Source organism: Hydractinia symbiolongicarpus, chromosome 3 (assembly GCF_029227915.1).
Source record: "Hydractinia symbiolongicarpus strain clone_291-10 chromosome 3, HSymV2.1, whole genome shotgun sequence".
Classification (NCBI taxonomy): Eukaryota; Metazoa; Cnidaria; class Hydrozoa; order Anthoathecata; family Hydractiniidae; genus Hydractinia; species Hydractinia symbiolongicarpus.
The window spans coordinates 16,879,727-16,904,130 of NC_079877.1; the positions used below are offsets into that span (position 1 = coordinate 16,879,727).

At 34.0% G+C, this 24,404-nt stretch overlaps 1 protein-coding gene across 1 annotated transcript; it reads right to left on the bottom strand.

The window, feature by feature from the left end:
* Positions 1-1,349: 1,349 nt before the first annotated feature.
* Positions 1,350-24,175, bottom strand: LOC130636012 (uncharacterized). The gene is made up of 19 exons (XM_057445584.1): positions 23,956-24,175; positions 22,934-22,976; positions 22,624-22,642; positions 22,451-22,532; positions 21,588-21,766; positions 20,533-21,063; positions 19,622-19,732; positions 18,767-18,867; positions 18,383-18,481; positions 10,695-10,758; positions 9,885-9,950; positions 9,675-9,745; positions 9,520-9,595; positions 8,829-8,906; positions 8,416-8,499; positions 7,378-7,481; positions 7,059-7,147; positions 6,762-6,837; positions 1,350-6,258 (listed from the first exon to the last, which is right to left on the bottom strand). Exons 1-19 carry the CDS (start codon positions 24,113-24,115, stop codon positions 6,213-6,215), a joined length of 2,079 nt encoding a protein of 692 aa, XP_057301567.1. The 5' UTR covers positions 24,116-24,175; the 3' UTR covers positions 1,350-6,212.
* Positions 24,176-24,404: the final 229 nt, after the last annotated feature.

A 24,404-nucleotide genomic window follows, 5' to 3' on the forward strand; every position in this document is an offset into this window, starting at 1 on the left:
AACAAGCGTAAAAAGTTTATCTAAAACCTTGTTATTTTGTTATCGAAGCATTTCGATTTGTACTATTGAGAAGGCCTCGGGACAGCAAGGAAATGTCACATTTATTTGTTTTGTTACAACCTTTGTATCTTCTATTACCCATTGTCATTCTCTATCCCATTCTCCATTGGATCAGTATTAAAACGAATGTACATTATTTTTCTAATAATGTGTACCTGCTCATCAATTAGAAACCACGTGACATCGCACGAACAAGACATTTTCCACGTGACTGGCACGTTTCATGACACAATACCTTTGTTGGAAACTAACGCTTTTTGTTTTGTAGAATTCATCTGCACTAAGATAAAATACAGACTTAACGAAGTGTTTGCTATGTTCTTGTAGACTGTTAATATGTTAAATTTAATAAGGGAAGGTGAGGTAGATATTTGTGTCACTGGATTTTGTGATCAATTTATCTGTTCTGACATATTTCTCATTGCCAGGGTCTCTGGTCTTGAGGCGTTATCACGAGGCGACCCTGAGATTTATCGAGGCAAAATGCCCAATTTCGTTATCACGTGAAAAACGTTTAACCATACTTGTTGTAAACACAACATCTGGTGTCCATATAAATTCTGTACCAACTGCTGTGTATAAAACACTGTCCATGTCGGATGTACTCGATTTCAACTGTGAATCAGACCATCGCTAGAATAAACAATCAATAATTTTTCACACCTAACCCTTCGGTTTTAGGGGCCGTGTTACTTTGGTGATAGTAAATAATAAATCAGAAAAGAAGTAAAAGCGCTTGTTTTGCTACACATCCTCACGCTGTCCTCAAGACTTCTTGTTGATATACCAATGTTTACGGAAAAAATGTTTGCAAAACTTTTTTTGCGGACGGTATCATTTCCAGAAATTTGCGGAATTAATTTTTGCTTCTGCTAAAAATCACTGTTTAGATTTTAGGAATAAAGGTATTTTCAATTAAACAACAATAACTTGGGGTCCTACAGGCTTGGATCCTACAGAAAACCCACGTAGCTACGAAAAAATTAAAAATTTTGCGGATGTAATCTTTAAAGATGATTGACTCTTACAATTAGATTAGTTCCGCAAAAAATGGGTTGCAAAACCTTTTTTTGCAAGTAATTGTTTCTGCGAGGTGATGGCAATGAACAAGATGTCCTAGTTAGTTCTCTCTTTTTAAGATCTGACCTAAACTATTTAATAGAGAATGACATCACTTCTTATACCTTATCCAGATTTGGTCGATTTAAAGATCGTTTGATATTCATTGCTTCTTCTTTGAGTAGAGGACTATAAATACCAGACGCTTCACATTTTTTAAACCTGATGGCTTTCTCTGTTGATATTTTGAAACCCTTGAATTGAAAGTCTTCTAACTCTGCTCTGAGCTTTTTCTCATTTTTCAAAACATTTGCTGCTTGTGTCTTTTCAATATTATGTTTTAGAAATGTCTCTACAACTCATTTTTTTTTATTGTCATCGAATATTTTGATTTTCTCGTCTAACGTCAGGTAGCGTTTGTTAAGTTTCCCAGCTTCACGCTTTTTCAAGTTAGCAGGAGCCATGATGATGACGAAGATATTGTTCATTTAAAAAAAATCTTTCTTAAAAGCATTAAGACATCCGAATCAACCCGTTCGATCGAATCAATATATTCGATTGAATCAACGCGTTTGAACATTTTTTTTATTCGATATTTCAGAGTTAAGGGCCGTTTCCACTCTGGGAAATTTTTCGTGGACAGGAAAAATTTCCACGGAGTTTTATCTACCGGCATTTCCACAACGGTTCAAACATAAAATTTTAAAATCCTTGTGCATCGTGATGCACTTGTTATCATTCAACTTGTGGTTTAATAAATTTGAAAATTCTTGACAACACTTGAATATTCTACTTCTGAAATAGGAGAGTTAGAGCAGGAGCTTGAATTTTCCATATCTCTCTGCCTCCGCTCAGCGCAAGCTTATGCTTCTTCAGGCATTTCCACAACGCGGGAAAATCAGAAAACGAAATCGAAAATAAAAATGGCTGGAATAAATAGACGCTTTTACTAATTTTGCTGCGAAGAAAATTATCTAGAGCAAGGCAAAGCAAGCGATGTTGGGTTCGTAAAATATTTTCCGAACGTACTTTCAAAGGTGAATATCATGTGCTCATTCACGAAATGTTCATTGCGCAGGGAGGCAATTAGTCCGTCAGAAAGACTTTGTTTAACATTCCGCTATCTAGTGACTGGTGATTCTCAAGTATCCATTGCATGTAGTTATCGCGTAAGTCCGACATCAATTACTCGCATAGTTGCAGAAACGTGCAAAGCTCTTTGGACGATGTTATTGAGAGAAGGCTACTTGAAATGTCCTACAACGAGTGAAGAGTAAAAAAAATATCCCCAAAAAATATTTTTTAGTTTTGTATAAACTAAGCAAAAAAGGTAGCGGAACTGTATATTCGTACGCACTTTCATACGTAATATATGACATATTTACGCGGCGGAAAAGGAAAAAAGAATCCTAACCCTAACCCTAGCCCTAAAGCACTTTACGTACGAATAGCGGATGAACATATACATACGCAAAAGTGAGCAAAAGTGCCTACGAATATACACTACGAAAGGTAGCTAGTAGCTAAGCTAGCTTACCATTAATGTCTTTCAATCTCTTTGAAATTTCCTCCCAGGACCTTATTATTCTGTCTTTGTCTTTGTATTCTGTTGAGTACAATTTCCATATGCACGAGTACTCTGGCATTAGGTTTACTAACCTTTCATGCACAGAGAGTTCTTCACGTTCTTCTTCACAAGTAGATTTAAGATCTTGCTGCTGTTCTGAGTCATCAGCATTCTCTTGGGCACTTGGAACTAAAGGACTTGCAATGCCAGACACAATGCCAGGAAGTAATGCCAGAAAAGCGTTGTTGAAAACAAGATACAGGTGATGAAAGGGGAGAAGCCTCTATTTTGATAAACTATAATAAACTATAATAAACGATAAATGTGCAATTCGAAAATTTTTCTTTTCTGAGGAAAATTTTCCTGAGTGGAAACAGGCCTTTAGCATTCGAAGGATTTTTTTGAAAAAAAATTTATCATTTATTCATTCATTCATTCTAAAATCTTAGTTCATTGTAAAAATCTTTTGGTAGAGGATATCATGTCTACATTAACATCTGGAGCCCCTTTTTGGAGAAATTGTTACAATGTAGGCATGAGCCATCTAACAAGGAAATGCAATAGCAATAATAAGAACTGATTCTTTACAAAACGAAAACATGCCACAAAATATATCAAAAATATGTTTCATGCTCTTGAAAGCCCGAACACTTCGATTACAGCCGAGGTTTATGGAAGGCTTTTATAGTGTCCGTTATTTGGGGAGAATGCTGTAGTTAGTTTTTGTTTAAAATCCACTATCTGTACTTAATCTTGTTCTCCAGGGCTTACTTGCCTTTTAATAACTAGGCTAGCGCGAGTAAAAAAAGCCCCGGGAACGACATTTATCAAATTTTTTTGAGCATTTGTTCAAACTGTCGCTAAAGATTGTCGGACCGAAAATTCGGCGGAATTGGCAGATTTGACAAAAACCCGTTAAATTCTTGCTAAATTAAATTTCACTATATTTTATTTCCACCCAATTTTCTTCCTGCTAAATAAATCTCTTATAATAATACAGAGACTGTGTCTGTTTGTAACAGGCAAAGTGGATATCGTCATTTTTCTTTGATGTCGCCGAAAAACTTATGTCTAATATGTTAAATTTTCTGACGTTACGGCGCGACGTCAATAATACTACTTTAACGTCAATATCCTATATTAAATTAATGAAGCCATTACAGTGCACCTAAAACCTAAAACTAAAATTGAAATAACGCTTCTTTTTCATTTTTATCCTGCCTAAGTGGATTTTTCCACGGGCTTTATAAACTAGTTAACAATATTGTTACGAGTTGGCGCACTACACAAGAACAACTATCCTTACCTTATAACTGCACCCTTGACGCAAGTATATCATTCAGGGGATGTGTTTTGAAACTTTTGAATTTTTATGTGTACTGACCATGCTGTTGTGTTGAAAATACTCCGTTTGTACATTTTTGATCTTAATTGTTCCACTCAAGTTCTAAATCCCATTATGTTTGCGGATGATACCAACCTTTTCTATTCTCATGAAGATCTCAAAACACTCTACAGAACTGTAAACAACGAACTTATAAAACTAACAGACTGGTTTAAGGCAAATAAATATCTCTAAATGTTAAGAAGACTAGATATATATTATTCCACCGAGTGCATAAAAGGAATAGACTACCAACAATATTAACGGAATTAAAAATCGGAGATTTCACAATCTCACGAAAACAAAAACAAAGTTCCTGGGGGTTATACTAGATGAGAATCTTACCTGGCGAAAACACATTGAAACTGTAAGTGTAATTGTTCTTTATAAAGCTTGACGCCTCCTAAATAAACATTATCTAATAAATTTATATTTTTCATTCGTACATAGTCATATAAATTACGCAAATATAGTTTGGGGCAATCTAAACTTAAATCGAAATATAAACGTCAAAAACACGCTGTAAGAACTATTCTTTTCCAAGACAAATTTACGCATAGCAAACCACTACTGCAGTCTATAAAAGCTTTAAATATTTTCCAGATAAATATTTTTCAGAACGTATGCTTTATGTATAAAATGAAAAACAAATCTATACCCCCATAATTTCTAACATGTGTCAAGTAAGAGAAAGTAAATATTCAACCAGGTCATCTGGTCAGTACTATCCACCATACAAAAAAACTAAGGCCAGTCAGTTTTCAGCTTCATAAAGTGGTCCATATATCTGGAATAGCATACACAAAATTAATAGATTTGTACTTGACAATGAGCGATCCTTTAAATGTTTTCAAACCAAAGTAAAAACATTTATATTACACAGAATGAACAATGAAGTCTTATACTTTTAGATCTTTATTTATCTTTGCAGGCATTTCTTATATAATATTTAGCATTTTTTACATAGCTTACTTTAATTCTCTTTTGGTGCATATTTTTATATATGAGCGTCTTCGTAGAGTATATGTTATTTCAACAGGTTCTTAATGATGAGACTAGTTATTTGCCTTCGGTGAGTTTCCTGGTTTACAAAGTTGTTTAATTCGACAGCATTATTACATATTTTTAACAATTAAATTTATTGAATTTAGTACTGTAACACTTTACTACTGTATACCTTTGTTTACGATCAAATACTTATTTTGGTTAATTAATAATTTTAAAATGTTAGCATCCGCTATTATATCGTTTTATAATGCAAGCTGTAAAAATTCTTGCAGTTACAAAGATGACACTGTTTCGCACAAAAAATGTTTTGCAAATGTACAATCCACTAATGTGGAACATAATGGTGGCATTAAATTTTTTATTTTTTTACACCTCTGTTGATAATAAGCAAGCAAAGGACCCAAAATCTTTCAGGTTTTTGGCCAATCATGCTCATCAATTCCATGGTAGCAGCAGATTTATTTTACAATTTTAGAAACATTAGGGTTTCAGGGTCAAAATTATGGAAGAAAACACTAAAGGAACGTAATAAAACCATTCAATTTCTATGTTAACTGTGCAAAGAAATATCAGGACGATTTTTGCCCAAGAGTTGAGAATGTTAAAACGAAAAACACGATCCTTATAAAAAAGTGTTTTTTTAAAAAAACATGATAAGAAGTAACTGTTACATTTTTGATAAATTTTAAATTTCAGGAGGAACCAATATTCTTTGTCTAAATTTAAGGTTACTAGGTGATTTTAGATGTGGCCAGTCTGAATTTATTTGCTCTGTGCTTTCACTTATAAGTTGTCCAATTTTTCTACCACTTTGATTTTTAAACGTTTCTGTGGAGGAAAAAAACTAAATGTTTTGGGATGGATCTATTATTAGAAGAGACAAAAATTAATTCACGAAATTTTTATCATTTTGTTTTAAACATAGTTACATTATTCATAAAAATATATTTATATACATAATACAAATTTATACGCAAAAAAAACAAGATTTTTAACGAAAAAAACAAAATAACAAAAAGGCGAAAATAGAGGAAATTCTATTCAAAGCAACGGTAATTTGTAACTTCGACACTGTATTTGACAAATCTTGGATATTTCAAACGCACTGAGAATCTTTTGAATCAACATAATCTTTTAAAAGCGTGTATACCCATTCCATTGGATCACTGCGTCATTCCATCTATCATAAAAAAAAGAAACGCGTATATATTTCAAGGAAACAACAATATTGCAAAAAAAACGAAATCTAACATTATTTGTACGACCATATTCAAGACCGACCGCTATAGAATTGTAGTTTAATAATAACATGGAAGTATAACAGACGAAATAATTTAAATCCCCCCGCGTGTGATTGTTTAATTGATGTGTGATCGTTTAAAAGGGGACTGTGATTGGTCAATGCAAACCTACTGTCAAACAATATAATTCATGCTAGAGGTCGTGAAATGTTGTGGCCAGCCTTGTACGAAACGACAGTTAATGGCTATATTTATTTTTTAATTTATTTTTTCCTCCGTGTTAATAAGCAGCTCTTTGACCGATCAAAAAAATTTTAAAAACAACATTTAGCGCATTTTAACACAAAAATGTACGAATTTGGTTGCAAAAGCTTTTCGCACTGTGCACGAAATTATTTATGCGTAAAATCAACATAAAAACCAACGAAAGAATATAACATACTTTGTGCGAATAGCTTCTTCTAGCGTAGAATTATCATCCTCCTCATATTCATTTTCGACGTACGGCAGAATGGTGTCTAAAAGTGTTACATAAATGCGGCTGAATTAAACTTCAGAGGAATGTAAGAAAGTATGACTCCAATGAAATATTTGCTGCAACGAAAGACGAAAGACTGGTGGCGTGTTTTATCTTCGCAGGACCCGACATAATTGTGTCAGTGGAATAAATCGTCAAGGGATGTCAAGAAATCGTGAAGAAAAAAAGGATGAACATTTTTGTTTAAACATAAACATTTACCTATTGTTAATTTTATGTCTAATTCCGCAGCTCCAATATATCTTGCTATGCCTTGGTAATGGTATAAATCAAACCTCCTTTCTAATTTCCTAGGTAAAAAAATCTCGCTGTAAATAAAAACATAGCTACATCTCACACTACTCACTGAACTTGGTCAAATATGAACTTTGTCCTTAAAGTCTAGTCTGTATTATTGCCGTTCAAGGTCCAGATTCCAATGCCTTCGTTTCGACGGTATTTACTAGAGAATCGTGATTCAAGTAGTCAAAGGAAATAAACAGTCCTGGGAATGAGGTTGCAAAGCTGTGTTTCTTCTTACCAATCATTCACTAACTCTTTCTTCAAACTGAATAAAACACAGAGTTTGTCGAAATTATGGACCACCCAGATTGGATAGTAGGGTGTCTTCAAACAGCTGCCAACCTAAAGAGAATGACAAAAATATTTTCAGTACCATTACCTTGGTACCTCCAGGGTGTAGTGCGTATTTCAAGGGACGTACAATCAAATAATTACAACATATATAACATTCAAATTCGCTCTATGCAAAATAGCTAAAATAAGAAAACATGAGTATGTTAAAACCTTTTCGAAACTATTTATCAATATAGTCTTATCATATATTTATAAGAAGAGAGAGCAGCACCATATTGTCGCTTTCCCTCGTAAACCTAAAAAAACAACCTTTGTATTTCAAGGGCAACAAAAATACAGTTCGAGGGAAGAATGGGTGACAATGGAAGATGATTTCGAATTTAATCAAACATTTAGATGTTATTTTTTAAAGATTTTACAGCGATTAAACCAGCAGATTTTACCTTTCTACATTAAATCTTTCTTCATTAAGATTTGAAAAAAAATGCTTATCTATATTATAATGCCCGTATACGTCTGTCTGTCTGTCTGCCTGTCACGCAAAATGGTAGCTTAGCTGCGACGGGCGAACCCGTGGATTTTCCACGGGCTAACGACTAGTGTTTACAATTTATTTTACCAAACTTGCTGGTAATTTTCGACTGCTCCACATCCAACTATTTTGCACTTCAAATGCACTGGACTATAATTAGCGCTAGCACATAACGCAGCGATGCGCGCAGCTTCTTATACTCAGGGCCTTTCCTAGACAGTTTTGTCAATGATCTTGTCTTGCAATATGAGTTGATTAAAATGACAAACATGACTGGTTTTGTTTAAGGTTTTATCAAAGCGAATATTATATTTTTGAAAAATAATAAATAAGTTACATTTTGTTTTCCCGTTTAGTAATCCTTTTCGCGCAACCTGAAATTCGCGCGGATTCAATTTCGTGAAGTCACAGCAAATCATATTTTGCAACTGCATATAAATAGAAACTTACTTTAGTATGTTTGCTGTCCAAATGTTCTTTGTGAGTTAGAAATCCCACCTCGCATCGCTTCTTCACGCCCTTCTGTCTTTCATACTAAAAAAAAGTCGGCGGCTAGTGGATAGTTCATTCGTGACAAGGTCCCAATAAAAAAATGGTTGGAAACTTCTGCAGTTCAAACGGAGAAATCTTTGCGATATCTCGATTAACCCAAGGACGTGAACTTCGCAAAAGAGTAAAATTCAGGAATTCTAAAAATTTTCACTTCACACAAATTTAACTGCCTTATTCCAACAACTGTTAAATGGAACAAAATTTTAGCAGTCTTACGTCCTTAAAGTTAATTATTTCTACATAAATTCAATACACCCATAACCTCTATTTTTAAAATGCAAAGACAATTTTTTTCTTATCGAATTGCATACCTCATTCACTAGAATTGCTCTGTTCCCATTAAACACGTTTGGAACCGCTCTTCCACAAATACAAAGGTTTATGAGTGCCTATAAAAAAAGTTCAAAAGGTATTTCAGTGACACTTCTCTACCATCGAACCTCGTAAAGTATCTGCTATAAAGGGATGTCTGCTACATAGAGGTTCTTTCCAAATTGGCTGATATTATTCAAATTGAGCGTAAATTGTTTGAATAGCCTGATTTTGGAAGAATAAAAAGCCGAAAGACAATATATATTGTAAATATGGTATCTTTAATTCAAAAAACAAAAATAGACTTCACATAAAAAATTTCAAATGTTGTTTTGTTTAGCGCAGACGATGCAATATTCTGAACTTTTAACATATTGTTCCAAGTAAAATATAGGCGAACTTCTTAAAATAATTGGTTTAAACTACCCACTATTGGGTGTATCCGCTATAGATACCATAAGTATACTAAAGTCAGTTTAGTATAATCAGCTTAAAAGGATGTCCACTATATAGAGGTGTTTGCAATAAAGTGTCCGCTGCATAAATGTTTTGTTATAAGAGTTTGACCGTCATTTCAACTGTCCATTGTCGACAGGTGTCCGCTTCAAAGGATGTTATCTATAAAGAGGTTTTGCTGAAAAAACTATTTTCAAATAAAAAGGAAGAAAATTGTATAAAATGAAAATTCACCTGACTTCTCAAATTGACGTCCTCAGATTCATTGCCCATCATTCCACGCTTTAACTCTGCACAATCTTTACGCACGCTGAAATATTATGAAAAGATTTTTGTCAACAGCAGGCACAGAAAATATATTATTATTTGTCGTCAGTGGTTTCACTTACTTTGATAAACCTCTTGAGAGCATCATGGAATATAAAAGCGAGACACAACCACTCATCCCTGAATTTTGAAGCTAAATATATGACGCCACACAGGTGTTACAGTAAACTTTATAAATTTGAATTTTGGTGTTCGTCCAGGCAAAATAAAAACTTATTTTTTGTGTAACAAGAAACATTAATCCAGAAAAATTTTTAAAATCAAAAACTTACCAAATGAAGATTCCTGCGGCAAAATTTTTCCAACTCATCACGTTTCCTGAATTTAAAAATCTCCATCTACAAAAGTTTAAAAATTACAAAACTTTACTGTACTTACTACTGTTTTGGCTCACAGATATAAAAGCTGACACATACAGCGAGAAGCACTTACTATGCTATTAAACCCAGCGTTCTAACGAAATAGACTTTTTAAACTATTTAGCTAGCTATATTCTTTTAAAATAAAGTATATTTCAAATTAAAAAAAAAGAAGCTGTTTTAGGGGTCTTAGAGCGTTTTTAAAGAGAAAAGATTTCTTCATCGCCAAACCATGGAATTTTTTTATTATTGTTACCTTAGGTCCTATTAGATTAAATCTCGCGATCCCGCAACAACAATGACCTCTCTTTACAGGTATTAACTACCTTCTTAAAGCAAGAACATAGTATTTTTTTTACCGAAAACAGCTCTTCGTAAAATATAATGCCTAGAAAATAGCAACAAATTTATGAACAAGGCGTCTATAGTTGTAAAGTCCGCATAATTTCTTGTACTTGACCTTTCGAGTAGTCTATTCATTACACACCTTCATTCAGATGTGCAGTGATGGAGAGTAACATCAACGACGGAGATCTTTACTTGAACCGTTTCGTATTCTTTAATACAGACTAGTCACTAGCCAGTAAAAAATCCACGAGTATCATAAAAAGTATATCACATTTGTTATCTCGGCCAAAAATATTTCATGTATGTTTAACACGAAATCGGCCAATATGGCAGAGAGACAGGGGTATTATTTAAATACCACACAGGAGAATGTACCTTTTCCGTTACTTTATCTTCTCTGTAAGTAGAATCTGCAATAAACTTGCATCTACCGATAGCCCTAACAAACAAAAATTGTTATATTCATCAACTAGTCAATTACGCCCGTGGAATAATCCACTTAGGCAGGAGAACAATGGAAAAAAAACATCATTAGAATTTTGATAACATCTCGTCCCGTCAATACACAAAAAATCTTTTTTAGGAAATTTAATAACCCGTTTAGAGCTTGAAAATCTGATCATAAAAATGTATAGAATTATGTACTTTTGACGAACTGTTGCGGAGATATTAAGGTTTTTGCTGACGTCAGCAAGGAACTGCCAAAATGCGAATTTTTTCTTTTTTAAAAATTTGTATACCTGTTGACCTCATCATCGTATAGATCTTGAAACGCTGATCAAGAAAATGTATAGGATCACGTATCTTTGACAAACGGATGCAGAGATATTGTGGTTTAAAGGTTTTTTAATGACGTCATCAACCCGTTCATTCCGAAACGGATTTGGGGACCTAGGTTTGGGAAATTTACCCAAATCCTAGTTACCCACGCAGTAAAAAATGACTGACGTCACCACTTTGCTTCCAAGTTATTTGGCCTTATTTTGGTTATTTTAAGTAGGAAAGTATATTAACATTAGTAAAGCCATTACAATAATATAAAACACAAAGGTACAGAGACATACGTGGAAAGATAACAATTAAACATTGAAAAGTTGACGTTAAAAACTATATATTGATTTAACAGTTCAATTTTGTTGGAATCTTTCAACAGTTATCAAATTGACATTTTCATCATCACTAAAAAGTTGTTTGTATGATCTCGACCCTCGATGCATAACAGTTGACTTCTGAAAACGCAGAAATTTATTCTGCATCTCCAATTTTTACTTTTGGAGTTTCTTCGTTCCGCTTCTCGGCAACAAATTCTGCCAATCTTTTGTAAAAGACAGAACACTCACGTGACATATCACCAAAACAAGTCACTCGATTGTTGTATCTTCTTTTTTTTTGTTTTTACTTGTGGGCTGATTCTAGTGAATGAGTAAGGCGCACTGCAGCTGTTGGGTTGAATACCTTAACATCTAACTACGCTACTTGTCCCCTTACCCAGAAACCACGTATGCCTATATTAACTCGAGCATCGTCGGATTGTATTGTTGAGGCTGATAGAGCCTCGCCAGTCAGAATTGGCTCTACCGAAACATCTATACAACATCTGATAGCAGTTCCGCAATGAAGTCTCTCAGTTCGTTGTGTCTGATAGATATAAATCTACCTTTCGGGCAAGATAAAGCGTGATCCAATTTGAAGGGTGCGCTACATACACAAGACGTCGGAAGGCGCTTCAAAGAAATGTTATATCGAATATATAAGCTGTCCCAGAACGACTGCTTGTCCAACAGAAAACCTAAACGTTTAATTGGCAAAGTAGTAAGCCATTTAGAAGGTCCAATCTCAAGACTCAGGATCCGTCACACGTTCAGTGCAGAGAATTTTCGTGAAGATTAAGATCAACTTTCCCATAACTCTGCGGGATTAATCTCATCCCAACCTGATAGACCAGTCGAATCTTTTGTCCTAACGCTTCAAAACTAAAAATATTAAATAAATTAATTAATAAATGAATATAGTAAATGCTCATTCATCAGTGCCTCTAACTTTCGAAATAGAGTTGGCCAGATGAATTTCACTCAGACTGATTTGATCTTTAGTGAGCGTGAGGCTCTTAAACACAGCAATGTCGATCGGAGAAGGCTATACGATAGCTTCGTTCGTATGAAGTCTGTTATTCTTTGGGATGTTTCACCTCTTTTTTCAGCCATCATCTCGCACAAACGTTTGTAAATTGTTTTACACTCACGACCCATGCCACCACTTGTCGAAAAAAACAAAGGCGTGAAGGTACCGTTCTCGATATTGTTGACATGTTCATTGTAGTGCCTTTTTTTCTCCCACTCAATCCTTCTGAAGCATTTTTCGAGCTCCAGACCCCTGTATTGTTAAACTTGCTGTCAATTCTAGTTGCTTTAATGAAAACACTTCATTAATTGTTTCATCATAAACCCCAAGAAACGATCACTTCGAAGAGAAGGCCGAGAAAGTCAATACGAGTTTAAAGCAGCTATGTCCGGAGAGCAACCTTGGATATATCGATCACAGTAATATTGATCCTACTGCTCACTTAAACCGCAGTAGACTGCATCCAAATAGAAAACGCAGTTCTCTAATGGCCAAGAATTCTCAAGAAGTTATTTCCTATTGACTATTTACTCCTCCTTCCGTAAGAATTGTGCACTGACTTGCACAATCTTGAGTCATGTCGACGTTCTGTGTGTTGCTGAAAGCAAGCTTGACCCACGTTTCCTGAAGATCAATTTTTTGTTTCGAGTCACAAAAAAACAGTACGCCGAGATGTATCAAGTAAGAGTGGGGGTTTATTACTCTATGTAAATCAAAATATCCCGTCAAAGTGTTTTAATTGTCCAATGTCTAGTGATGTCGAATGTATAATTCTCGAACTCAATTTACGTAAACAGAAATGGCTTATTCTATCCATATATCGCAGCCTTAAACAAAGCCTTAGTTACTTTCTCGATGAGATTACTAAAGTGATGGACTACTACTCTGGAAGTCATGAAAACCTGATCATTATGGGCGATTTTAATGAAACAACCAGTAACCATGATATTAAAATGTTTATGTCTAATTTTTCACTATCTAGTTTGATTACTAATCCCACCTGCTTTAAATCAAGTGATGGTAGGTTCATTGTCCTGATCCTCACAAATAAACGTAGGAGCTTTCAAAAGTCTCATTCTTTTGAAACAGGAATCAGCGACTATCATCAGTTGATTTATACGATGCCTAATCAACCTTCAAAAAAGTACTACCTTAAACTACTTACTATAGAAGTTTTAAAAGTATGTCCTTTAATTTATTTCTGGAAGAACTTGTTTTTAATTTATCCAGGATTCACACCAATGATTTCTCATCCTTTAATCAGGTTATGGAAAATGTTCTTAACGCGAATGTTGTGAGGATTGTTGTGTGATCAGGGGAAATAATAAGTCACATATTACCAAAACAATGAGAAAAGCGGTTATGAAGAGTTCATATTTTAGAAACAAGGCCAATAAAACTGGCGATCCACATTTTACTATATTAAATAAAAAACAAAGGAATTATATAGTTAATTTGAATAGAAAAGAAAAGCAATCTTTTTCCAAACAATGGGAACAAATTCGAAAGAATTTTAGTCTGCTTGTAAGCCTTTCTTCTCTAATAAATCCCATACTCGAGAAAAGATCGACTTGATTGATAATAACAAAAACCTGGTTTCGGATGAGAACCAAGTTGTAAATATTTTTAACTCACATTTTGTAAATATTTCTAAAAATTTGTATTTCAAACCTTGGGAAACTGTCGCTGATCATAGTGATATGGACTTAGTTGGGCTTGACGACATCACTTCAATTTTGAGAAAATTTACTAATCACCCCAGTATTAGAGCTATTTGCTCTAAGCATTAGAGTATCTCTTTCTCGTTCTCTCATGTAGAACCAAGAGATGTTTATCGGGTCATTCTAAGTCTAAATCCACGAAAATCTGCAAGTGGAAACGTGCCTAAAAAGGTCCTACAGCTTGTTGCTGATGCCCTTAAACTTGCTGAAGTGAGTCTGATATTTAAAAAGGGTGACAAATTTCTCAAGGAAAATTATCGTCCGGTCAGTGTTCTTCTATCTCTGTCAAAATTGTATGAAATAATACTTTATGAACAACTCTCAAAGAATTTTGATGATATATTCTCCACCCATTTATGTGGTTTTCGTCGCAGGTACAGCACAAAACATGCCCTGCTTCGAATGCTAGATCGTTGGTATAAATGTCTGGATAAGTCTGGCGTAGTGGGAACGATACTGATGGACTTATGCAAGGCCTTCGATACTCTTGACCATTAGCGAAAATCGCAGCATATGGTGTTGATTTTGACAGTTTTTGTTTTTTAAAATCCTATCTAAATAACAGGTATCAGATGACTAAGATTGGTTCTTCATTGAGTGACTGGATTTTAATAGGAATGCCACAAGGATCAATTCTAGGACCTCTGTTGTTCAATATTTTTATTAATGACCTGTTGTATATTGTTGAAAAATCAAACATCTGTAATTTCGCCGACGATAACACAATTTATGCCTGTCGTGCTTCATATGAGGAAGTAATATACTGTCTGAAACATGACCTATCTAAAGTCTTGGCTTGGTTTACATCAAACCAACTCGTAGTTAATCCGGCAAAGTTTCAGTTGATGTTCCTTGGAACCAAAATCGATAATATAAAACTCAATGTAGAGAATATACATATTTCTTCTTCTAATTCTGTAAAACTCTTAGGCATCAACATAGATAACAAGCTGTCATTTAATATTCACATTGTCTCATTGTGTAAGGAGTGTGTGTGTGTTAGGAATCTTTACAGAATTAGAAATTTTATTGATCTCAAGCAATCGAAATTAATATTTAACGCTTTCATAGCATCGGTTTTTAGTTACGCGACAATTATTTGGATGTTTTGCAGCAAGTCCTTTATTAACTCCATTAATTCTATTTATAAACGTTCTCTCCGGTCAATTTGTGGTCAATCTGAAGAGTTAGAGGTGCTCCTACAGGAAGCTAATATTTTATGTGTTCACGAATCACATCTACGTCAAATCTTATGTGAGATCTACAAAACAACTCGAGGTATTAGTCCTCCATTTATGTTAGATGTTTTCGAGTAAAGGAAGTTCCATATATGTTGCGAAAAGTAAACTTACTGTCATTACCCAGAACAACCACAAGTAATTTTGGAACATCACCTTTTGTATTTAGGAAGTCTTATTTGGAATGAATTACCAGATTTGGTGAAGAACAACATTTCACTGGAGGCTTTTAAAGCAGCTTTAAGCACCATAAAAATTTCAAATTTGTGTTCATGCAAGTTATGCAAATGAGTAGTGACAGTTCGTAGTCTCATTTTTTATTTTTTGTTCTTTTGTTATATTAGTTATATCAGTTGGTGTAAATTAGTTTATGAACTATGTAAAACCAACTATAAATAAATAGTAAATAAAATAAAAATAAAATGTACCTCCCAGTGTTTAGGTCAAAGACCTTTATATCAAAAAATGCTCTTTGTCCGGGAGTCCAGAAACCCGTAGCGCTGATGTCGAATCGCGCTTCTTGGCTTCTGTTCGCTGTCCGGTGCGTCAGGTGTTCACCATCCATTTCGACCAGCTTTGATTCCCTTCTGACGTCATGGCAGACTTCGTTTAACATGATTGACGTTAAATCACGAATTTCGTTATGTCGTAACGTAACGAAGCCTCCCTTATAACGACATAGCACACGTAGCATACACATTCCGTTGGAAGTCTTGGAATCAACCAGCTATACCTGATGCGTAAGGCGTCTTGGAATTGCTCCTTGTTGAGCTCGTATCCAAACTCTTTGATCGGCAGATTTGTTAACCAGTAAAACGCTCCAACCATTGAATTCGCCTCGTTGGTTCTTTTCTGCTCGTCACTCATCCTCGTTCGTACCTCCTCCAACGTTTCTTTACTCCGTTGGCGACGTTCGTTTTTGATCATGGCGGGACTTTTTGCCACTTCTTCCTCTTCTCCAGACATCCCGAGGATTTCGTTTTGTAGCTTTCTTGTCAGGGCTTTGGAGTTAACGTGCTCATTTGGGGCTGTCTGACATACGTTTTCGAGTCCAAGATCATTTTGAAGGCTATGTCAACAGATCATGGTCATTGTCGTTGATGGTCATCCCTCCAGTTATCGCTGGGATGAACTGAAACCGTATTACATCCTCGATTGGCTGCAGGTATCTCTTAAGGCCAAGTATCGTTCGGATGAAGTAAGTAAGTTTGTGTTGGTATCCGCTGACGTAGCATGCGCATGCCGCTTGTGGATGAGTCACGGCGATTTGGGTTAGAAGAGACAATTCCTCTGACCATTTTTCCACTAGAGCTTTACAGTATTTTTCTTTGTAACCTTCACTTCCAATCACCGCGCCAGATGTCGTTGACCTTCTGTTGTTACTTGGATGTTGGTTCCCCGGAAGCTTTCCATGGCGTCGGCCAAATTTCGTTCTTTGACGATTAGCCAAGATTTTTTTAGTTGAGGGAAGTAACCAAAATGACTTCCTTGAGTTGCAAGGTTATCCCACCAGGTTCGTTATGATCTGCATTTCCCTGTTGCAGTTATGTCGTCAGCATAGGCGGCCATCTAGTCCTGTTCCACCATGATCGACATCAGTTGGTCCAGGAGAGGTGTTATTCCCGTAGCGTAGACTGCCATGCCGATTGGATCACCTTGGGTTGTTCCCTCTTTTGAACTTAGCTTACGCCCCCAATAACAAATAACCTGGCTGGTGTGCGGTAGCTATTCGAAACATATTTTGCGAAGACTGGGCATACCACTTTGACGTTGTGTAGGAGTACCGTTCACATTTCTTTCGATTATAAGTTTTTGGAATTCTTCCCCAATGTATCTTTCCGTCTTCGAAGAACCATTTTTCATGCTTAAACGACTTCGTATAACAAGACATCCAGTTAATAAAGCCGAAATGTTTCTCTGTCTCCATAATCCAAGTCTTCTTTTAAATGTCTTCCTGTTTTCAAGAGTTATACTTTTCGGATTGGTACGTTGTAGTAGTAAATTCGGCAACAACATAAACATTTTCAGTGCAATGTCTTGTATAAGGTGATTTGTTATTCCAGAGATCTATCAGATGATTCAATTCATTAATAGAACTTTTACCAATACTTTAGGTAATTGAAATAGATTTCGTCTCCAAACGTTTGTACATGCATCGTGTATAGTCTTCTTGAAAACAGCGTCGCTGTTTTTATTTTCATATTGCTTTTTAATTGCAGGCCGGAGATCTTTCACTATAGATTTGCATATGCTCTTTGATGATTCTAAGACCTGCTATACCTCTAAACAATCGCTTGCATCCACTGCACAGTAAATTCTGTTGGTCGGCGATTGATGCGTTTGTCGATGTTGTTGTATCGGTCGACATATCGTAACTCCCAAATCGTTCTTGTAAATGCAAAAAGTATTCACGTTAAATCAAGTTTGTTGCTTCAACTTCGTTACTTGACAATGAGTTTTTTTAAAAACCAGAGCGTCTTTCAAACAATTTACGTTTCAATATTCACACAGATTAGCGACCGGTATGTGATAGCCGCCATCTTGTTAAATTAACTCCATTTGTTCTTTCCTTATTGTAAAAAATATTTTTGTCTGTTGAGTTGCAGGGTCAAGGACAAGGGGTTCGTGCTGTGAAGATTATAGATGTGCATACTTTTATATGGCTTAAAGTTTTAAGTGCGCTGTAATGGCTTCATTAATTTAAAGTAAGATATTGAGGTTCACGTAACCGTAACGTCAGAAAATTTACAGACAGACACACAGTTTCTGTATTATTATAGAGATAACTGCCGCAAAATTATAAACATGCTAATATGAAAATTTACTTATGTAGAAAAACATAGACGGTTGTGAGTTTTTCTAATCAGCCTCTAATCAGACAGGATTGAAATTAATTTTATCTTCATATAGGTACTGAAAAAATTTTAATACCAGACTAATTAAACAATTTAGTTTTTGTCTGGAGAAAAAAAAGATATCATACAACGCAACTACAGCATGCTTCTTCTTTCCAGCTTTCCAAATCATATCACAAATAGCATTCACCAAGCTCCGAGATTGTGTTTCTGCGTTCGGGCGTAACCTGATAACGAAATTTTAAACAACGGAATATATTAATTAAAATGGAGAACTTGTTTTTTTGTTGAGAACATCGAATCTAAAGTAACCAAATCGTTAGGGAGAAGCAAAATAGAATTTTTGTCCCTTCTTTTATTACTTTTTTCGCCGATCAGAAATTTAAGACAAATCTCGCATGCATTTACTTTCGCGACAGTATTATTTCTTGTTAATATTACTGAAGTTTGCGAAATTTGCAAAAATCCATGTTAAAAAATTAGTACGCCTCAGGTAATTGTATTGTTCTAACCTTTCTTCAAGATTGTATTGTAATGCAGGATCCACGTCAAAAAATAACAAATGTTTCATCACATATGCTTGCAACACTGCCATGATTTCAGCTGGTCCATCCTTTAAAGATTACTATTTTTCAATTTACCAAATAAAAGACATATGCTCGAAGAGCTGAGAAAATATTTCTTAAGACATAACGAAAGTTTCCTCACACAAGAAACACGACAAGCTAAATTCAGACTGACAAAAATGTTCTGCGGCGCGGCGTGTAGCCAACATGCCCTCCAGGGCACTATTTGTATCCATAAGGCACTTGTTAATGATTGTGTTTCTTGACCCAATTATAAAGTGCAATAACTGATGAAGCGTAGAAAGTTGCTTTTTCAGGTACCACGTTTATGAAGCTCATAAAAATTCAATCTGGTTGATAAGAAAAGTAATGCAATCTTATACCAACTTTAGTGACGGCTGAAGGGTTTTTCTTAAATTCGTTAGGGTATCATCCAAAGTAATTACTCTAATGCACATAAGAAAATATAAAAAAAACATACAATGATCATATAATTTCATTTCTTTGATTAACATTTCGTGATACCCTGCTTCTTTCCTACTTTCCCATAATCTTCTTACCCATGATCTTATTCTATTTCAATAACTCCAATAAAACAAGATTATTTCTCATCAGTAAGTATAAACACAGCGTTTTCTCGTGTGAGCAAAAACGCAAACATGGTGCGCCGGAAGTAACGCTAAACGAACGTGTCGCGCCGTGCCACAGTTTATTGCATCTTATGTGAGAACTTAGCTTTACGGTAGCATAAAAGATACATTCATAAATTCTTTCCAACTATGCTGTTTCAATTAGATATACCTTGTAAAATTTGAGACCATAATAATTTGGTTTAACAAACATCAAATTCTGTTCACGCCAAATACTGTTGAATGAAGATGTGGTACAACCATACAGCATATAGCGTAAACCCTACAAATAGTTATACAGTAATATAATTATACAAAAATGATAGTTTTTAATTAAGGACTCGCGCACCTTCACTACATTTGAAAGCAGCTGATAACCTTCTCTACATGCAAACAGGAAACTTGCATGTAAACAAAGCAATCTCTGACCTTCGTTACAATTAACCTTATTCGGTTTGGGTTTTTTAAACTTATTATGACCGGGAGGGCTGAGTCCGCCCCCTTCATAACTTTTAATAGGCTTCTTCAAATTGAATCAAACTTGGCACACCTATAGTATGTCATGGAAGAAACAAATTGGCGCATAAATTACTTGTTTATGTCATCACTTTTTCTGTGACGTAATCGTTATCTTGAAATTTGTCCAAAATACCACTATATATCTGCTTAAAATTCAATTACCTGAGTTCTAGAGCGAATTTCAATATTCTGTGAGAAGTTTCTGACAGTCAAAAAAAAGCTCTTAAACATATTTCCAGTTTTTCTTGATTCCTACGAAAATATGCCAAAAAACCCGATCTTTTCTTGATTTTCGGTGGAAAATCCGACAAAATTAGGAAACTGATTAACATTAATTACGTGCCCAGAATTTAAACAGTGAAGTTGTGTTGATAGTTTCACGTTCTAAGAATAATCCTAAGTTCTCATAGATTCCCGATTATAAGGGTTTCATTGAGAATTTTGCATAAAGTAAGTACTCAATGACTTTCTCTACATATGAACAAAGCACTCCCATCTACCTTCGCTACACGTAAACAAAAGACTTGCTTACCTTTGCTACATATAAACAAAGCACTCGCTTACCTTTGCTACATTTAGACTGATTGGTTCTCCATATAATCGATCGTTTTCATCTCGTTTCGCATCTAAACAAACACTTTTATCCTCTAAAAGCTTCCAAAGGTCGTCCTGCTTTAGCGCTTCACTCCGCTTCTGGCTATTTTGTAGATCCACATGTGAAGGAGATTCATCTTTAGAGGTGAACAGACAGTCATTTTCTTGTATTTTTGTATTATCATTTTCTTGTAAACGTAGTTCGCTGTTGCGTTTACAAAGTTTATGAGGTTGTTCTTTAGGATCCTTTATTTCTAAATTTCTAGTATGATTTAGACTCTTTTTTTGTTTTTTTTCTTCAAACATCACTGTCGACATTTTTGTATTTTTCCATCCTGATGGCGAAGAGTTTGCTCGATTTAATTTTGTCAAATCTTTTATTAAATTCGATTCTTTTTTCTTCTGCAGTTGTTTCAAAAACTCCAACGTAGAATTCTTAGTTGTGGCTTCTGTTTCATTAAAATAGCTTGTCCGCCTGCTTGGTGATCGTCTATCCAAAGACTATTATTACAAAAAAAGAAAGCGATAAAAAATAAGCGACAATAATTCAAAATCCTAGTTATTCGAAGTTTGTTGGGAATATCATAACTTTTTAAACAGAAACTCAAGCATTTTGCAGCAACAATGAGAATTGATTTTACTTTCAATAATAAGTCTGATTATTAAGACATCCTCAGTAAAAAAAAACAGTCATTATGTGGAATACTAAATGTGAGTAGATTTGTAGGGATATATACAGCTCAGTAGAAATATTTAGTCAAAAATTGTTGTTAGGTTATTCAACATTTGATTAACAGAGGAATGCATAATCATGGACTAAACATAAATCGGAATTTTGACGCAAGAAAAATAACAGTCTTTAGAATTGAAGGAATTTCAATTAAAGGCATAGCACATCTACTGATTTGTTATTGCGATTATGGAGATCAAGGAAAAACAGAGGGCATCGTATGCAAATTAACTACCTATGATGTGTGTACATAGTTAACTGGAAAGAGCTTGCTTAGGTAACGCAAAAATTATACCTCTAAGTATAAAGATTTTGATCGTTTCTTTGTGAAAGATTTTTTATTTGAAGTAAGTGAAATAAAATCTTGCTTTGCTTTCTTCTCTAAATCTTGTTTCAATTCCATTGCTACATTTCTCTTGTTTAACAATGAATCAACATCACTTTGTGTATACGATATCATGTTGACACGAGTAGCTGTAAAATGATATGAAAAAACGGATGTTCTGTTTCTAAGCCTTGGATTTGGTAAGGTTAAATATGTTCATAACAAAGGCACTCTTGAAAATAACAAAATTGGGAACATGCAGTTAGATTTACATTAGTACCAAATAATAGTATTTTTGATTAAAGTCCTATGTGAACGTCTTAAAGGTTAAAGTGCCACTTTGTATCATCTTTTTTTTTGCATAAGGCTGAAAAAATGTATTTTTCAGGCTATAAAGTATGTTTTATTTTATTTTTTAATTTTTTTTAAAACTTTAAAAAACATGTTCTAGCTATGTTCAATTTAAGCATTAAAAATTTCCCTGTTTTATTATTGATGTTTCAAAATTGTTGTAAAATATGCTACATATATAGCTACTTTAATTTATCCCAATTTTAAAAAAATGTACAAATGCCCGTTACTTTTAAGCACTTTGCTCTTGTGAAAAATCAGAAAACTAAATAAACGCCCATAAAGCTAATCGGAATAATTTATGGTAAAAGTAGATATTCAAAATTTTTATCAAAATATTTAGAAGTGAAGTTTTTTGTTATATAGTACATAGTTAAATTTTAATCAATAAACCCTTTTTGTAAGGCTTAGAAAAAAATTTGTAAAAAGTATATATTCAGACATTTTTTTTTGTCATAAACACTGGTACACCGTATACTTACGGGTCTTGACAGTTGTGTGTCTCTCCACTTCATCTTCGTCTAACAAATCCTCAAGTTGCAAACTTTCAACATCTTTCAAAATCTGAAAAGTGTTTGCTCCAAATAATAATTTTGTCACACACAAAGCAAACTGTCTTTTTAATAAATATTTTGATTTAAATTTATATACATACCTTTTTAGGCATTTCAACACTAAAATAAAAAAAAAAACAGTGCTGTGGATAAACTAAACATAAAATGCAACAGATATCCGAGAAGCCTTTCGGTTAAAACAAGAATTTTTATTCTTCAAAATAAAATTTTGTATAGTTTACAAGTGTGGAAAATAAAATGTCAACGTTATACAGTTCATTAGCTATGAAGTCCAGATACCTTGAATAACTCGATAAATCAAGACACTCCATCACTTACAAGAATGTATAAAAAAACAGCTTAAATGAGCCCTCTAATTTCAGAAGTTTGTAATAGTACTTGAAAGATTACCATTTTAAACCTCCAGTTGTGGATGTAGAAGTCATATGCTCATCTATAAAAAATCATTAATAATCATATTGAAAACATATGTTGACCTTAATTTTTTTATATTTGCACAATATAACCTTTTTTTACAGACTCTTTTTTTAGCATAAGCTTTGGTGACAAAAGCAAATTTTCTCAGGTTCCTTCAAGGCAATTTGTTTACAGTATGGCCTAAATCATTTTTTATGCACACTACAACAAAATTATGCGGACATTTTTAATTTTGTTTAACACTTCTAAAGATTTTTTTGGTCCTACAGTTTTTTTTAAAAAAAGTTTTCATATCATAGGTACCTACTGCAACATTATTTTGTGACATTTTTGTCTTAGCAAAAACATTTGCTTTTTACCAATTTTTGTTTTGGGAAATTCCCTTTGGTAATGATGAAGATGATGATGCGTTATAACGAGTGCCATCACTAAAAACGGTTTTTTTTCGATTTTTTGAACAAAAAATGGCGAAGTTGAAACTGATAAAACTGATTTTGTCATTAGAATTGGTTTATAAGAGTCCAATTTTGAGGGTTTCTATGAAACTAACTTTTTTTCTCAACTTTTCTCTCAAATTAATTTTATATATACACCATTCAGATACAATAGGAGAGCAAATTCCGAAGTGATTGAGAGCCTGTAAAAGTACAGTAAGAATAGTTATGGATTTAACATTGAATAGGTTACATTGATGAAACTTAGAATGCATATAGTATAGCATAAAAGAAAATAATATCGATAGATTTAATAATATGCTGACATTAGACGTTTTGATATGATATTATTAATCACATTTAACATATTTGCTATAGCTACTCTCAAAATGAGATTTTAAAAATTGTTATACATAAATATAATAAATATATATATTTTTATGTATATATAAATAAAAAGTTGCCAAATGGACAAAAATTTAGCCTAAGTGTTAGCCTCATACAATCAACATTCTAGAAGATGATTATGGAATCTAAACAGCAAATAGGGTTACACCATACCTGGATATTTTTGCTTTTTTAAATCAAATATTCTTTGGTCTTTTTCAGGAGATTCCTCTAATTTTGGAAGTCTTACAGGATAACATTGTTGGTAAATGTTGAAATTGCACGATGATGATTTTTTCACATTAGAATTGAGCCACTGTAAATTCTTCTTCATGATAGTGTTGTCTATTTGTCATTTCTAAATACTATATACAAAGATCTACAGAACTTTAAGTATATGTTTCAAAAGTATATTTTAATTTATGAAAAAGTTTATGTCAAAACAAGCCTAGAATAAACTCACTTATTCAAGACAAGATTTTATCTACAATCGTGGACAAAATATGTTGAGACAAGACAGCTAGTTTCGAAGTTCGACACCACAAGTAATTGCGTAGACTAATTTCTATACTAGATTCACACATTTTGAGCTTGTCAAAGTTCACTTGTCAATGTTCAGAGAA

Coding starts and splice junctions, on each gene's coding strand:
- LOC130636012 (XM_057445584.1), bottom strand. CDS start 24,115: ATGAAGAAGAATTTACAGTGGCTCAATTCTAATGTGAAAAAATCATCA. Junction 21,064..21,587: donor CAAAATCTTTATACTTAGAG/GTATAATTTTTG, acceptor TTGTAATAATAG/TCTTTGGATAGACGATCACC. Junction 6,259..6,761: donor GAAGAAGCTATTCGCACAAA/GTATGTTATATT, acceptor TTTTTATGATAG/ATGGAATGACGCAGTGATCC.